We start from the raw sequence: 17,489 nt of genomic DNA on the forward strand, positions 1-17,489 counted from the left end.
TACAGGTTGAGTAAGAGGTGCATGCAGGAAAGAGTTTCAACTGCTTTAGATGGTGCCTGAGATTGGGTATAACATTTTGATTTGGTTTCCACTCTTCAGAGAGGATGTTCAAGCTAACAGTAAGCGTTCTAGGACTTGGCCATCCAACCAGGTTGCTGCAGCTCACTGAATGAGTGCCCATACTTTGGACTGTGCTGACTGCCCTGGCACACAAAAACTGCATTCCTGTCCACAGCCAAACACAGCTTTCTGGGCTTGATAAAGTTATTTCATGGACCACATTGTACAAAAAAGGATATTAGATGCGTCTCCATAATTATCAGTAAATTGGGTGGGGAGCATTGCAGACTGGACATAGTTCCTTTTACTGCTATGGACACCTTGACCCTGACACATGGAGCTAGAAGAGACAGTGTCAGCATCCAAATGTGCATGCTCCAAGAGAAGTATTTCTCTGGAAACTCTTTCAGCAGCCCAGCTTTGCATTGTATGAGCAGCCAGATATCCTTTACTCTGTTGAGATCCTCATGAGACCACAGGGTAACAAAGGCTGGAAGGGACCTCTGGAAGTTTCCAGTCCAACCTGATTCTCAAAGGAGGGTCAGCTATGCAGTTAAGACCAGGTTGCTCAGGGCTTTATATTGAAACCCTCCCAGAATGGAGAGTGCAGCTGTCCGAGGCTGAGGAGCTACAACCACAAAACTCAACCCAACTTCCTGGCTGGGTCATTTGGCGGCAGGTGTTGCAGTCGTAGCTGCAACAACAAACTGTTGGGCTGCTGTGGGATGTATGGCTCTGTACTAAAAATTGTAATGTCTCCCCACTCCTAATACACAGGGAAAACATGAAACCCAGAAAGAGTCCCAGGATAGGGGGTAGTAGATGAAAAACTTAACATGAGCCAGCAGTGTGCACTTGCAGTGCAGAAAGCCAACAGTATCCTGAGTTCCATCAGAAGAGGTGGCTAGCAGGGAGAGAGAAGTGACTGTCCACCTCTTCTCTATCCTTGTAAGGCACCATCAGGACTATTGCCTCCAGGTCTGGGGCTCCCAGCATGGAAAAGATGTGGAGCTTTTGGAGAGGGTTCAGAGGAGGGCCATGAAGATGATCAGAGGGCTGGAGCACCTCTTCTATGAAAAAGAGAAAAGGTTCTTCACCAGGGGTGACACCTGGGGTGTTAGGCTCCCCAGGGCAGTGAGCATGGCCCTGAGCTGGCAGAGTTCAAGAACAAAGCTCTGAGATATAGGTTTTGGATTTTGGGTATTCCTGTGTGGAGTCAGGAGTTGGACTTGATGATTTTTGTGTGTCCCTTTCAATTAGGGATATTCTACGCTTCTATGAAGTTGCTCTCCTTGTCTGTCCCCCATGGCTGCCTGAGTGCTGCACAATGAGCCAGCGTCGTTTGTTCATTTAAATTCTGCATTTCTCCCTGTCTCCACGTGATATCCAGACATGGGTGAATCACCTTTGGGCTGAAGTCAGCAGTGCTTCCAGTGTCACAGTTATCTGCACGAGGCGGAGGCAGCCCTGGCTTCTCCCAGCACCCAGCTGGCACTCTCTAATCATCTTCCACCTCCAGTCCTTGGACTGAGCCCCAGCTTGATCATGACACATCCCTGGAGGCTGCCTGGTTCCTGTGGGAGAGCCACACAGCCTCCTTTGCTCCATGAGCCCCAGGGAGGTGTTGCAAGAGAAACCAGCACCTGCAGCCAGGGATGGGCATTTTCCACAGCAGGGAACTCCCTAGCCGTGGCAGCACACGTAGCATGTTGGCATGAAGGAGAGGCCGACAGTTCAACCAATTTTCTTCTTTTCTTCTCTTTACTTTTATTTATTTCTTTATTTTAAGGATGCTCTGACAAAGATCCGGGCGGCTGTTTGGCAGAAGCGCTCTCTCCTTGGATGCTGCAGCAAGTGACTCAGCCCTTCCCAGGCTCTGTGCAAGCCTCTTCCCTTCCTGACATTCAAATACTTTCTCTATCTGATAGTTAAAACGAGTTCTGCTCTGAGGTCCTGCCTGGTGAGCACCTTGCGTGTGGCAGCATAACTCGTTGTTTGCAGAACCCCCTTCTGAACTATGGGGCTGGGGCTGGTGGCCTGTGGGCACAGGATTTCTCCTTCTGTTCCTTGCAGGGAAACGTCCAAGGGCAAAACCCACCTTCGATGATTGGAGTTCCTGCGCCTTTGCCAAATAGCACCTAATTCCTCAGTTGACTTTTCAGCTGCATTTGTTGGGAACATTTTAATTTTCCTCCCAACCCAAGCTCTGCCCTACATTTTTACACTCCGGAGCATGGGAGTTTCCAGATACCACAGTGCAAGTGGGACAGCACCTCCCATCCTCCTGTACCTTGTGCATCACAAGGTTACCCAGACATGAGGAGATGTGAGACCTTCACCTTTGCAGCCTCCCACCACACACAGCCTCTCCCTGATGGGGCATCTCGCTCCAGGCACAGGCAGAAGCTGGAAGTCCCCTTTCAGACAGCATGAATTCCGCTCCCACAGATGGAGATAATGCAAAAGGGCAGATCCCAAGTAGCTTGATAGGAACAACAAGGAGAGATGTGTCATGCCCAAGACAAAGTAGTGTTGGCTGTTACAGCACTGTTCCATGGCTGGTCCAGGCTTTGGTGACACCTCTGCAACTTCTTCCTCTGTGTCTCTGCAGAGAGCTGGCTTTCTAGGGCTTTGCATGTCTCCAGCATGGGTGTCCAGCATGGATGTCTGGTGCCCCACTGTGCTGGTGAAGCTCTGAAAGAAGTGTCCATGTCAGCATGAGACTGATCCCTCCTGGATCTCCTATATTGACTCTTGACTTCATAACTACTAAGTGAAAAGAATAATGAGTTCACATGATGGATGCTAACCTTGAGCTGGGTGGATCTCACTAATTTTGGGGGTGGCATGACTGAAGGCTCTGAGGTACGCAGCTATGGTAATTCTCATAGGTACCCACCTTGCTCACCTCCACCACTAAGAGGGGATTGGGGCATTGCAGACCATGGTGTGAGTTGGAAAGAGATCTCAGGACCTCGTGTGGAGCCCTGGAGCCTCCAGAACAAGAAAAATGTGATGCTGTTGGAGTGGGTCCAGAGGAGGTCCATGAAGATAATCAGAGGTCTGGGGCACCTCTCATATGAAGAAATGTTGAAGGAGTTGGGCTTGTTCAGTCTGGAGAAGGCTCTATGAAGATCTTCTTATGGCCTTTCAATATTTTAAGGGATTTTGTAAACAAGAGGGAAATCAACTTTTTAAATGGGTAGTGATAGGACAAGGGGAAATGGTTTTAAACTAAAGGTGTCAGGGGAAGTTTTAGACTGAGAGGGTAGAGAAATACTGGCACAAGCTGCCCAAAGAGGCTGTGGATGCCCCATCCCTGGAGGTGTTCAAAGCCACTGTGCAGCCTGATCTGATGGGTGGCAACTCTGCCTGTGGCAGGGGGATTGGCACTCACTGATCTTTAAAGTAGCTTCCAACCCATCCATTCTATGACTCTGTAACCCATGATCAACCAACTCAAAGCCTTCCAGACATCCCTGATTTGTCGGGTTTCTCTTGTGCTCCTCTGCATGGAGTGGCACCAGCCAAGCGCAGGGGAGAGTTGAGGTCTGGCCTCTAAAGGGGTGCGTATTTTTCAGTGATGTAGGGAGAGGAGGAATGCTGGCTGGTAGAAGACAGCATGTATAGGCAGGACTGTGGGTGGGTGTTCTTCCAGCACACACACTTGTGTTCAGCAGTCCCCCTGGCCCTTCTGGTGGGGAGGCGAGGGAGCTATCAGGCTGATTGAAGGCCCAGTTGCTCATTGCACAATCCTGGAGGCAGTGGCCCTTGTAGCTGCCTCGTTTAAAGCGGGCGGAGAGATAAAAATCAGCCTCACACAGCACTTGGGGAGCACTGGGGCGAACCAAGGACATCTTCTGCTGTGTGATCTGACCTGTGATTCTCCGCTATTGCAAGCTGGAATCTCACCAGAAAGTCTCCCTGAGCCTACAGCAGTGCAAGGTAAGCTTCCTCTACCCTCCCCTGCTTAACCCACCTGACCCTCTGAGTTAATTACTCAGGAGCTCACATAATATCCTCAGCCTTACTTACTGGTCTGCTCTTGTAAGCTTCTGCTTCTTGGTCTCCGTGGAGTGTCCAGCTTTCTTGCCTTGGTCATGGGAGGCAGAGTGGGAAACCCCACTGGTTTCATGAGCAAAGCTTGGTTTCATGAACAAAGCTTAGTTTAGTTCCTCATGGGTGGTCCTGATTGCAATTAAGCATTGAGCAGATCTCACATGGGTGAGATATGTGTAATATTTTTCCTGTGTAGGACATACACAGGAACAACCTATGTTGTTCCTTTATCTGCTGCTGTCTTCAGCCCTGTAGGAATGTAATGGTGTTGGGATCATCAGATTCAAAGTCTTGGGGTAGAAAGATGGACAAATGGGCTCTGCATCATTAAGTTTATGTTGAACCATCAGTGTAGCAGGGGAAGTGTAAGGAAAACTGATTACACTCTTAAGTAATCCCAATACTTACCCTGCAGAAATCCTGTAGCATCTTCCCATGCACCAATCCTGTGCTCTCTGCCCTAACCCAGCATCGAGTCAGTTGAATATGTTCCCTTCAAAGACCTTTGCAGAGCTCAACATTTATTGAAGAGGGCCAAAACTATTCCCAGATGTGTTGGCTCTGATGAGCTGTGATGATTCCCCAAATCCCACCTATCAGGCAGCTCAGCTGATACATTACAGTGATTGGTTCTTCAGAGAATTCTGGCTATACGGGCTCATCCTGCAGAAAACATTATGAGTTCTGGCCATTTCAGCCTTACCCCTCTCCCACGCAAGGGAAGATATTTTCCCATAGAAAACACATTCCAGTTCCTGCAGAAAGGCTGAGGTATCCATCATGTCTCAGAGTGCCCTGTATCTTGCCTGGCTCAGCTGTCTGTCTCAGCAGTTTACATTTGTTATGATGGTCCTAAGCTTGGAGAGGAGTTGGGCTGGACCACAGCTGACCTCAGAGCATTAATGTGGTTTGGGATAAAATTCACACTGCAGAGGTCATACTCCCATCCTGAACTTGGATGGGACAAAACAGTCCTGTTCTTGAAGTTCTCCAAAAGCTGGGAGACTGCATCCTCCCTGCAAAAGTCCACTTGCCAACAGACAAGACACTTCCTGTCCAAATATCCAGCCTGTCTCCTTGCTGGTATGCTGACCAGTCCACCCAGTAGGTACACCAGTCCAATTCATAGTTAGATTGAGGTCAATTTGCTGCCCCAAGACTCAGTTGCAATGGCTGCTCTCCACCCAGTAAACTTAGCTGTCCTGGTCTATAATAGGAGAAACAGCAAGGGAGGGCAAAGCAACTCCAGCCACAGTCTCCACCCAGGTTCCTAGCCCAGGCATCCCAGTTGTATTCATACTGGTGGATAATAGTTATTTAGGAGCAGGTTCCTCCCACTGATGCTTCCTGCCAGGGCTCAGGGAGGCCAGTCACACTTGATCCAGGTATTTCTGCTACAAAAGCTTCCCACTGCACAGATGAACTCAAGAGCAAGTAGGATTTTGATTTAGTAGCCATGGTCCTTTGGGGTCTCAGCCAGTGTGTTCAGCTCATCAGAGTGACCAACAGCATCCTACAGCCTTGCCATAAGGTCACCTCTTTCCACATGGGATAGAGGCACCTCTGAACCTTACAACATCTGTAGCAAAATCATTTGTCCAACTCAGTTGAGACATGCTAGACACAGGAGAAGGGTGTGCATGTGGGCTTTGCTTACATCAATTGTATGATGACAGTGGATATCTAAAAGCTTAGACACACTTTAGCAACTGAGGGATGTAATTAGCTTCTTCAGCTTAGGCAAGACTGCTGCTTCAGGGTCTCCTCATTGCCAGAGCTTCCTCTGGAGAAGTCTTGCTTGGACTGAAGGAGATGGGATAGTTGGACTCTCTGGTAAGGCTGCCACCTCCGAACCCTGCTGTGGTGGGACACTGAGATCACAACATCTATGTGAGGCTTCCTGGCTTGGTTGTCAACACAGAAGAACTGCGTAACATCTTCCTAAGTGAAGTCTGAAGATGGACCATGCAGTGACAGTGCTGGATGGGACAGAGATTAGTCCAGAGGACTCCAATGTGCCCTCCCTGTGCACCTCTCCATTAACCCTTGCCTCTGCCTCCTCCCATTTTGCTGCCGTCCCCATTAGCAGCACTGCAGCACACAGGGATGTACAAAAGAGTGAACACTTTTTATTTTGCCGCTGCCGGAGTGAAACCACTGTAATTTCATAAATCTCGAAAAAAAAAAAAAAAAAAAAAAAAGGGAAAAAAAAAGTGATTACTAAAAGGCATACATTTTCTTTTCCTTTTTACATGAGACATAAGTAAACAGACAAGTTTCTTTTTAAAAAGGTTATAAAGTGTCAAGATCCTATACCTCATCTGCATATTCGAAGTGATGCTGTCTGATACAAAAAGCAAAGGGTATAATAACTTAAGCAATGGCTCAGACCAAAAAAAAAAAAAAAAAAAAAAAAAAAAGTCATCTGGGCTTAATCTACATTCTACTATGATTGCCCACAGAGTTAAAAAGGAAAATATGCAGCTCTTTGTTGCACAGAAAGAAACAGCTGGGAAGTCAAGAGTTCATCTGGAGATCATCATCTGAAGAGAAGCTGAGCGTGGAGAAACATCCCCCTCCCCATCAATGTCTGACACAGTCTGTGAAGGGGACTGCAGCCCCCCTCCGACCTCCATTATGCAAAGAAATTGGCTGCATTTCTCTCCCACCAGACAGCATCCCGTCCAAACCCATCCACCAAACCCTGCCTACCCAGCCTGATGGAAGCAAATGAGATATAAGACCCTGGAAACTGCGTGGAAGTCACGAATCTCCCTGTGCACTTCCCCACTGGGACTAATAACAAAAAGAAAAACAAAATAAAATAAATTGACTCGTTCTATTGTAGACAATCACTATGCATCCTTGGAAAATCTGTTGCTCATAAACATCCTCATCTGAAGCTCTCAGCTCAAGCACCACAGTGTCAGCCTTACTACAAGACCCATAATATTTGCAAATGCAAAGTCTGCCACCAGATCTTTCTTAAGTAAAGAATTTGTGATGGCCGTGGTGTTCTCCTTTCAACCACTGCTCCCACCATGCATTCCATCATTAGACTGGCAAACATGGAGAACGCAAGGGGCATGCAAAGCTAAAATGCAAAGAGAGGCACACCTGTAACACCACAAGAGGACACGATCACAAATTGCTGCTCAGATTTATCTCCCATGTGATGTTCGGTCATGACTTACTGATGGAATGATGGAGGTTTTCCATGGAGGAGGGGAAGGAGATGGACAGGGATAGGAGGGATGAAACCCAGTTTGTGCCTTTGCTTCTGAAGGAAGGGTGGGATTAGGTGGTTTGTTCACAGCCAAAGTGATGGAGGTGTCCATTCTCTATGACTTCTGCGAGACCCAAATCTCTATGACTTCTGAAGACAACTGGAACCATGACAAAATTGGCAGATCTAGATTTTTTTACATCTCTTCTTTCAACATGTTGTGGCATCTGAGATGAAACAGGAATTAGAATAAAGAAGAGACTGCACAATCAGCCAAGCTACAAGCCCTTGGTCACTCAGGACTTGCTCACGTGCTCTGTTTCTACTGAGCTCCAGACCTCCCTATTACCATCCCAAGATTTACATTTAGGAATTGGCTTGAGACTTCTAACTCAGTTGGGATATCCTTGATTTCCCCACCCTGTTGTATTTCAGTAATTGACCATAGGCTGAAACGTTGAGGGACTGGTACCTTGGAGAAAGGAGCCCAAGTCTCTATTAAAAAAATTCCAAATATTTGGCAGTCCAACACAGAGAAACCTCAGATTGACTTAAAACCCTCTGTGCAACGCTGGCAGCTCCTGAGCTGCTGAGGTGACCTGTCCACAGAGCAGCACATGGGAGGTGACAGAAAGTTCCATGACAGGAGGAAACATCCATTAGAGAAAAAAAAAAAAAAAAAAGAAAAAAAAAAAAAAAAGAAGGAAAAGAAATAGGGCAATTAAAGCAGCATGGTTTCTTCTGCAGTGACTCACAAAAGTGAAAGACATCAAGACACTGCTCTGCCAGCCAGAGGTGCTTAAGATTTGGCCACATGGATTTTTTCAGGTCAAGGACTGCTCTTACATGAGGAGTTCCCTATTTTTAAGGTGGTTGGGTTGATGCTACATGAAATGAAGCACTGCAAAGCCCGTCCCATAGTGACTCCAAGACTTACAACATTTCTTCTCTGTTTGTCAGGACAGAAATACCTCTATGGTGGTTCCCATCACTTCATCCTAAACCCTCTATAGGTCTCTAAGAGGAATTGGGGCTGTCTCAGTCACAATGCCAAGCCACTTCCCAAAACCTCTGGGGACGAAGCAGCAGCTACAGCACCTATTTTAGCAGCAGGACACGATGGGGCAGAAAGGGGAGGATGACCCACCCAGAGAGATTGCTTTAATACAGGATCAGGCCTTTTAATCAGCCCAATTTATCACCCTTCCCAACAGAGCAGACCCTACAGCCACCAGTGCTTTCCCTATGAAACATGGGAATCAACAGCCTAAAATGGGGCAGCAGAAACTCAAGGGATCTTGAGCAGCCCCATTATGTGAGGCTTGGTATAATAGTTTGGTGTAACAGGTCCAACTGGCTTGGTACCATAAATTTCCCCTGAGGTGGTCATCTCTAATATACAGTGGGTCTAGCTCTTTGGAAAGGATTCCAAGCTCATCCTCAGCCCAACTTCCTCAACATTTACCCTGAAAAATGAGCCCTCCAAACTGTTTCTGGATAGTCAGAAGGCACACAAAGCTGTGGAGACACCCAACACAGAGCACTGAAGGCATCTCAAGTTGGGCAGCCCCAAACCACAGATGCTGGATGACTAGCTCACCTTGCCCAAACATCTGTGACTCTGCAGCTGAGGGATACGTGACAGTAAGCCCATAGGATATGAGTGACCCTGCACATAGCAGGGGGGCTGAAACTAGATGATCATTGTGGTCCTTTTCAATCCAGGCCATTCTATGATTCTATGATATATGGGACATTACTTGGGCCACATGAACGTCCTGGTGATAGTGCTGGGGATCAGTCCGGAGGGCTGAAAGTCATCTCCTGGGCTCTACAGGGCAGCAATGGGAGAAATAAAGGCCAGAGGACGTGCGGAAGACAAACAGGTTTTTTTCTTTTTTCCTTTAATTAGCAAATTTCTTCTTACCCTCATCAAAAGAAAAAACACACCTGTGCCCCCTACGTGCCCACTGCTCCAAGCATTCAAAGGCAGAAAGTTGAGAGATGTTTCCCGTCCTGGCTCAGGGGCTGCTCTGTATCCACCCCATGGCACATACTGGTGAGGTTCTGGGGTGCCAGGTATCACGTACATTGCAGATGCCAACAGAAAGGGAGGAAAGGCAGGTGCAAAATTTGGTGATGTGCTCTTGCCAGGAACACCCAAAATTCCCTAGGAAAGCTCCCAGCCCCATGGCCAGCAAACATAGTGGTGGAGGACGTGGACATGCCCCAAAATGCACTTCGTGTTCACTGGGCATCACAGTCAGAACTTGGGTTTGCGCCGTGGCTTGGGGATGCAATGGCAAAGATGTTGAGCATGAGCTCAGTCCCACTGCATCACTGCAAGCTCAGCAGAGGGGACACGGTGGGAGAGAAACCATCACTCCATGCATTGAGTTTGGAAGCCATAAATAAGAGCATCCAGCACTTGGCGGGACCCAGCGTTGATCCTGCACCCCTGAAAGCTGGGTACCTCAAAGCCCTGCCATCTTTCCCAAATTTTCTGATGCCTTTGCAGTATACCTGCAGGGCCTGGAGGGGCAGTGAGCCCCCTGCAAACCCCATAGGAAGATGGTGATGGAGAGGAGGCAGGAGAAAGGGGGCACTTAGCTCAGCCGTTCCCACGACCACCATGCTATGAGCCCCTTTCCTCTCCTTGCCATCACCATCTTTCCTCCCGAGGTCACTGAGCCATCCTCATGTCCATACCCACTGCTGCAGCCCTTTTTGGGGGGGAAAAGGTGGGAAAGGATTTTTTCTGTGGGTACCCCAGCTTTCCTGCTCCCCACCCCTCCATGGCTGGCACAGCCCTACCTGTATCACCCCCAAAACAAGTGCCCCTGTGCACACTCTCCTTGTGCCGGACTTGATCTCAGTGCAACAGGAAAGGAAATGGAAGAGGAAGAAGAGAAGGAAGGCGACAAAAGAACCGGCACATGAACTCCTTGCCTGCTAACGTCAACAGTCAAAGGGTAGCACTGCCTTCCCTCTCTGGGGCTGCAGCTAGACTGAGCATCCTTTCTTGGGGATTCAGCAAGGCAAGTGCGCTCCAGGTGCCGGGACACGCTGGCGGTGCTCCGTGTTCCCCCCCCTCTCCAGCCCCCAGCAGTGGGATCCACGAATGGGGCAGTGCGTGGGGGTGCACGGGGCTGGGAAGAGACAGGGGAGATGTGTGCGAGTGCCCGGGTGTCTGTGTGCACAAATTTTGGCAAGAGGTCATTGAGGTTACATGATGCAGCATTTGTTCTTGTGGTTATGAGGGTCCTTAAACCGGAGTCTCTGCTTTGGTCGGTATTTTTCCAAGTAGGTCAGCTGCTTGCTATTGATGGCTCCTCTGCGCTTTCTGCAAGGAATGATAACAGAGGGGTTGGTGCAGTCGGCAACACAGCAGGAGAACACCAACCCAAACCCAGCCATCATGGTGTGAAAATCACCCGCCTGGAGCAAATAACGGATTTTGGAGGCTGAAGCTGTGTGCATCCTCCAAGGACTGTGATGGGCATTGAGCCTTTTACGGCTCTGATACTCAGGGTTGCTTTCTCCCCACCTTACAGTGTCTCTCCTTGGACATCTTCAGGAGCTGCTAGGATATGGTTTTGGGCAACCTGCTCTGGGTGTCCCTGCTTGAGCAGAGGCTGGACCAGGTGTACCCAGAGGTCCCTTCCAACCCCAACCAAACTACTCTGTGATTCTGCCCCTGTGTTGAAACGCTGCTTGCCAGGACACTTACTGTCGGATGAACTGGATGGCATCTTCATACTTCATCCCACTCTCAATCAAAGCCAGGGCAACGAGGACGGGAGCGCTGAAAGGCAACAGCAGCAATGTTCATCTCCAAACTATGCCTCCAATCTAGGCACTCACATTCCATCCCAGGTTGGGGACCACAGGGCGGTTGGGCAGACACCAGCACTAGGATTTAATTTTGTTATTTCTTGAGATTAGGCTGCAAGTGTGGCACCAAAGAGTGGCTAATCCCATAGGTAAAACCTACAAGACAGGGCTGGTAGCTGAGCTTTAATGAACAGAAGGATTCTGGAGGCAAATTGTACAAGCAGATACAAATATCCACGCAAAACACAGCCCTGACCTGCTGCAAGGCTAAGCAGCAGTTCCTGGTTTCAGTGAGAGGACTGCAATAAAATTACAAAAGCAAATGCACTACTAGGCATTGAGCATTGCTGGTATACACCCTGGTACCCAGAATTTAGCAAGTATGCACTCAGAGAGCAGTATACATCAATGCCTATTCCCACTAACATCCTCACTACCGCAAAACCCTGCTAGAAGAGGGAGGGGAAACAAGTGGCTGTTTCCCACTTTGTGCCAGACTGTGACTCACCGCCCCAAGCCGGCCACACAGTGCACGGCCACGCAGCAGCCGGGGTCTTCGCAGAACTTTGTCTTCAGTAAGTTGAGCCAATCTTCCACTATCTTGCTGGGAGGAGGTGCTCCATCATCAAACGGCCAATCCTGCAGGGATTGGATAGGGATGAGAAGAGAGAGAAACACTGTCAGATCCCATGTTGAAAACTATAAAGGACTGCTTTTATCCTGAGTTGATGCCTTTTGGTGGGTGCTTATTCTTGGAATTGAACTCATAGTGCAGCAAGGTGAAACCAAATCCTATGGCTCAGGGTTTGGGTTGAATGATGCCAAGTCCATAATCCTCATGTCTCCTAGGAAGAGGCTCATCCTTTGCAAGTACCTCCATGACCTCCAACATGGTCTTACCCCCATGTCCTCTTGCCTTTAGAGGCCATTGTCTGCCTCCTCCAGACTCATTTGGGGTTTCATTCCAACACACTCAGGTTTGGCGATAGCCATTTGGTTGGCTGTGCTGAGCTTTGGGTAGCCACAAGCCCTATCCTTTCTCTCATCAGCTCCCATCTAAATCCAGTGCCAGGAGCACAAAGCCACTTTGCAGGGGAGAAAAGCTTTCCCCTCCTCCTCCGCAGTGTTTTGGGGGAGGGACAGTCCCTCCCCTCCCTATAGACACCATCAGGCAGCTGACATTGCACATTTCTCCCACTATGGGGATTTCTCTTCCAAAATGGGGGATTTGCCAGGAGGAACGTGGTGTGTGAGACAACAATGGGCAGGAGAGCATAGCTGGGATGAGATGCAGTGAAATCTGACAGGTGAGAAGCACAGGGCCAGAAGCCTCGTGGCTACAGGCTGAGTCACTGAGCTGCTGTGTTAGAGTCATCTTTGGTGTAAGATGGCAAAAAAGCCACTAAGCTTCACTTCACTTTGGGATTTGAACAAGAGATGCAATGTCCAACAGGCTTTGAGAAGAAATGAGCATGTTGGGCTTCAGGGCATTCTAATGCTTGAGCCAAGGAGGACGTCCAGGACAGGACCAATTTGAACCTACTCCTCAAAGAAAAGGTCAGGATACCGAGTCAGTATGTGATGAGATGACAGTTGGGTAGGTTTATCTTAGTGGTCTTTTCCAATCTTAATGATTCTATATATATGGATGTATTTGGAATATAATGTAGAGATGTCTCTGTATCTGCACAGATGTATCTATCCACAGATAAATACAATATAGATCTCTCTCTGCTGAAAATATATAGAGATATCCACATGCTATAGGTTATCATAGATCTAAGATGTAGGCATTTTCCTATACAGGATATATCTTATAAAGACAGGTAACTATATCCCACATATAGGATGGATGTATAGGTAGGACACAGTTCCTGTGTAGACTGAATTCTGCCTTTTACCCTATTTCTGTCCGGAGGCCTCCAGACTGAGTTTCTGTAGCTAAGATATGTATCACAGAATCATAGAATTGTTAAAGACTGGAAAGGACCTCTAGTTCAACCATCAACCCATCATCATCATGCCCACTAAACCATGTCTCTCAGTGCCACATCTACCCTTTTCTGGAAAACCTCCTGGGATGGTAGCTCCACCACCTCCCTGTTCAAATGCCTCACTAGTCTTTCTGAGAATTTTTTCCTAATATCCAACCTATCTTGCTCTCTATATAAGATCTGTCTTTCATCTAGGACTTATCTATACTAATGGTTAGACTAGATGATCTTAGAAGTTCTTTCCAACCTGAATGATTCTATGACATTAATTACATCCAGGATACATCTCATATAAAGAGAACTCTCAACCATCCCACACCAGGCAGTTCCCCATGTGCTCTCAGCACTGCCAGACTTCTCAGACCCCTCCTAGAAACTCCTTGTTCCAGCAGTGGAAAGGCTGGAGCCCACCAGAAGCATGCCTGCCCCATACAAGGACTTTTCCAAAAGCTTGCTGCCTTTATCCAATTACTCACTGTCTGCCCCGCAGGGCTCTCAGCTCACCTAGCACCAGTTGTGCCAATTCCCCAGCATGGCAATCAAACCTGACATCATCTCCAATTATTTATCACCTGAGATAAAGACCAAGCTGTGCCAGCTCAGCATCCTCACTTTTTTTTCTTTTTCTCCTCACTGCTCTCTCCCTTTGATTCCCCAGTAAAAGAGCAAAAAAAGCCGCCCTGCTTTTTTAATATCCCTTCGATAAGATAATGCTGAGGGGTAACGGGAACGATGGATATCTTCCATGTGGGATCAAGGGCTCTCATTCCCTGGGTGCTTCCAAGCCCCAGCGCAGAGCAGCACAGGCAGCTGCGGGCTCGGCTGCATGAGTCACAGTTTCGAGTGCGTGGGCAATGCTTTCTTTTTTTAAAGCACCAGCCCAATTTCAGCCTGACGCCGGGAAGCAGGGAGTTTGCCTGCCTCTGCCTGAGGCCAAAGCTGGCTTTCAAACCCTGCCTTCAAGCTCCCGGGCAAGCATGAGCGACGCTGAACAAGGGATGCTAAGTAGACCCCAGGGATGGTGTTTGTTGCTCAGTTTTGCCCCAGCTTTGGGAAGCATGTGTTGCATGCTGGTTCAGAGCAAGCTGAATTTCTCCTTCTATTTGTAGCTTTTTCCCTCTGTCGACCAAGGAAAGCCTGTGATATTTCGTTTATTTTGGAAAGAATTCCCCACTTGTTAAAACACTCCCTTTGCTGGCTGCGTGGGAAGGTTTGCTGCAGGAATCCTATTTGAACAACAGTAGCTAAGTGGGAAGCTCTGGCTGCACGGCAGGGAGCCTGCAGCTCAGACAACACAAAAATCTTCCAAAGGCTTCTGCAGTGCCGTGGAAAGGCCGCAACTGCCCCAAACCCACATACATCTCCTCTGTCATCCCCTATCTGTCCTGGACAGAGACCAGCCACTTCCAGCTTTCCCATCAGGAGCCTCGTTATCTTTAAGTCTCTCTGATTGAATCATGTGGGTGCTTGGACATGAAGCAGAGATGCTGCTCACACCATGACAAGAATGTGCTGACTGAGCAGCCTTCTGTCTCACAAGGCACTGGGTAGTAAAGAGGTGTCAGGACCTTGGTGCCATCCCCATTTTTTCCTCTCCGTGCCCTAAAACCCGTTTGAGCCAAACTGTCCATAGAACATCCATTTTGGGATGTGCAAAAAGCTGAGTACTCACCTGGAGCAATACATGTCTGCATAAAACATCACATCCCAGTGCTGCCCTCCAAGAATGTGGGGACCCCAAGCTTCTCTGTGTCCCATCATGGAGCAGCATTTCTTTTTGCACCCTTGGGATGAGTAGAAGGCATGGATGGGGTGTTCTCCACTTACCATGACAGTGATGCCATCCTTCTCCAGAGGGGTCTTGTCATAGGTCACTTCGCACACTCGCACAACTGTGGTGGCACCATACTTCTTCAGATCCTGCAGAGAGAAGAAGAGGTCTTACAATGAGCAGATATGTGAAAATCCTGCTGGGTTGTACCCTGGTTATCCTCAACATGGTCAAGCCCTGTGTTGACATGTTGCTCATGGAGGTGAGCCTTCCCTGGAGGTGTTAAAGAAAAGGACAGATATGGCATGGAGGGACATGGTTTAGTGGGGCATGGTGGTGATGAGTTGATGGTTGGACTAGATGATCTAAGTGGTCTTTTCCAAACTTAATGACTCTATGACCACATGGACCATACACTCCCAAAAACTGCATCATGCCCAAACCTGGATGCCCAAGCAAAAATCCCCATGGTCTGCATGGGCTAGGAAGGAAAAATTGCAACTAATTCCCAATGAAACATTAAATCCTAGAGCACTAAACCTCCACATAGGCATGAGCTTTTTTCATCCAAAGCATCAGTGGAATCATTTCATTTTAAAGCCTTGGAGGTATTCAAAAGCACATCATATTCCCCATGTAAGCAGCCAAAGCTTAGAACCAGAGAATATCCTGAGTTTGAAGGGACCCATGAAGATTATTGAGTCCAATTCCAGGCTGAAAAAAACCAGCACCCAGGGGCCCAGTGCCAAGAGAAAAACCAACAGCATGGGGCATGATACTGAGCTGCAATGGATGTCCCAGAGAAAAATCCCTGAAACGGGGACAATTCCTCCAAAGCAACAAATCCTCCAAAGGAGAAATTATTGAGTGTTCAGTGAGGATTCAACTCCCCCTGCAGAACTGCATGGAGATGAGTGAGTGCTTGGCGCATTCCCCATGAATTCACTGAGCATTTGCTTGAGGCTTTTCTTTGACTGATGAAGGTGTTTTGCTGCTGTACTCCATGAGTTAATTACTTGAACGTGCTGCAGGCACGCCGGGACTTGGGCTGTTTCCAGCTGGGCTTATCACTCGAGGCATGGATTGCCCCTGGATTACGTGCCGGTGTATCAGCCCTGGCCGGGCGCTGAGTGAGATCATCCCTGTGCCTGCTTATGGCAGGCTGGGGGCTTGGATGATCCCGTTGATCCCCTCCCTGCACGAGGCTTCCAAATCACTAAAAATCCCTGTATGCTCAGCCAAAAAAAACTGCAGATCTGGAGGGAAGGTGAATTTTGCCACCAGTGCGGTGTACAGGAGCACGGGGTGGTTTTCCCCACTGTCTCTCTGCTACAACACCATGGTGCTTGTGCTTTTTTCTTTGTGTTTATAAAGTTTCTTTGCACTCAGAGGTAGCTTTGGAACTATTTGGGGTGAGAAGTCCTTTACTGACATGCTGGAAGATGCAGGGGAGGTTGCCATTTGTGCAGTGATTCTAGGGAGCTGGTAGGGGATGCAATGGGGTTGACAAACCCTATACTCAAGAGTCCTCCAAATGTCCTGCCCCAAGAAGCAGATATGGCAGTATGGACCATGGATGGGATGCCAGCAGGGCTGGGTACCAACAGGACGCTCCATTGCGCTGTCCAATGGAACAGGGCCTTCCCATTCCATTCCAATGAACCAACCGCAGCTTAGCTTTTAGCCCCCAAATGTAAACAACGATCCCTGCTTCTTACCTCCAAGAAGGTGCTCAGTGTGGCGTTCGTGGGATTGTGGGTGATGAGGAACCTCATGTTTTTGTAGCAGACCTCCACTGGTGCAGGGCGGTTCATCCGGGCCATGGTGGGACAAGAGAAGGATGATGCAGAGGTGATGCTGATGATGGAAAAATCCAAGAAAAGAGTGGTGCGGAGGGGAAAAGAAAAACCAACACCCCTCTCTGCACTTAAAAAAATGAACAAACAGAAGAGAATGGAGAACTCAATGTACAACCGTTGTGCAAATAACCCCAGCTCCTGGGAGCGTGCTGGCTTCCTCGACACACCGCAAGCCCCCGGGGTGAAAGCCAAACAGTAATAATAATATTAATGATAATAATAATAATAATAATTACGAAGAAAAAAAAAAATCCCTTTGTTGTAGTGTCGGTGTCCTTGGTGTGTGCAATGGCGAGCGGCTGTCGCCTCCGGTGCTGCGCTCTAGAAAGGCCTCTGCATATGGGGATGATGGTGGCACGGTGGTGGCCCCGTCACGTTACCCCATCGGGGTATGTGGAGTACTTAGGGGTGGCAAGGGGGACCGGGAGCCTACGGGGCGGCGGTGGCCGGCAGCGGTGCCTGGCTCGGGCAATCCATGCACAGGAGCCTTGAATGGTTAAATCCGAAGGTCGGGATGCCGGGTGAGGCGAGGCGTCCGGGGGCTGCAGAGCTCAAAGCTGCTTCTCAGCACCTCCATAAATCCCGGTGGAGAGCGAGGCTGTAAAGGGAGGAAAAGCAAAACACAGAAGTCAGGGCAGTTCCGATAAGAATACCTCCAAAGAAAGCCCTGGGATGGTGCCTTGGAA

At 48.6% G+C, this 17,489-nt stretch overlaps 1 protein-coding gene across 1 annotated transcript in view; it reads right to left on the reverse strand.

The window, feature by feature from the left end:
• Nucleotides 1-6,228: 6,228 nt before the first annotated feature.
• PTP4A3 (protein tyrosine phosphatase 4A3) overlaps nt 6,229-17,489 on the reverse strand; it is a 44,270-nt gene continuing 33,009 nt past the window's right edge. The window contains exons 2-6 of the mRNA XM_085221752.1: nt 16,663-17,401; nt 15,001-15,093; nt 11,688-11,818; nt 11,076-11,150; nt 6,229-10,688 (exon numbers count right to left, since the gene is read on the reverse strand). Coding sequence (XP_085077878.1) covers nt 10,571-10,688; nt 11,076-11,150; nt 11,688-11,818; nt 15,001-15,093; nt 16,663-16,767 — 522 coding nt within the window. The 5' untranslated portion in view covers nt 16,768-17,401 and the 3' untranslated portion in view covers nt 6,229-10,570. The remainder of the gene's footprint in view (nt 10,689-11,075; nt 11,151-11,687; nt 11,819-15,000; nt 15,094-16,662; nt 17,402-17,489) is intronic.

Source organism: Meleagris gallopavo, chromosome 3 (assembly GCF_905368555.1).
Source record: "Meleagris gallopavo chromosome 3, MGAL_WU_HG_1.1, whole genome shotgun sequence".
Lineage (NCBI taxonomy): Eukaryota > Metazoa > Chordata > Aves > Galliformes > Phasianidae > Meleagris > Meleagris gallopavo.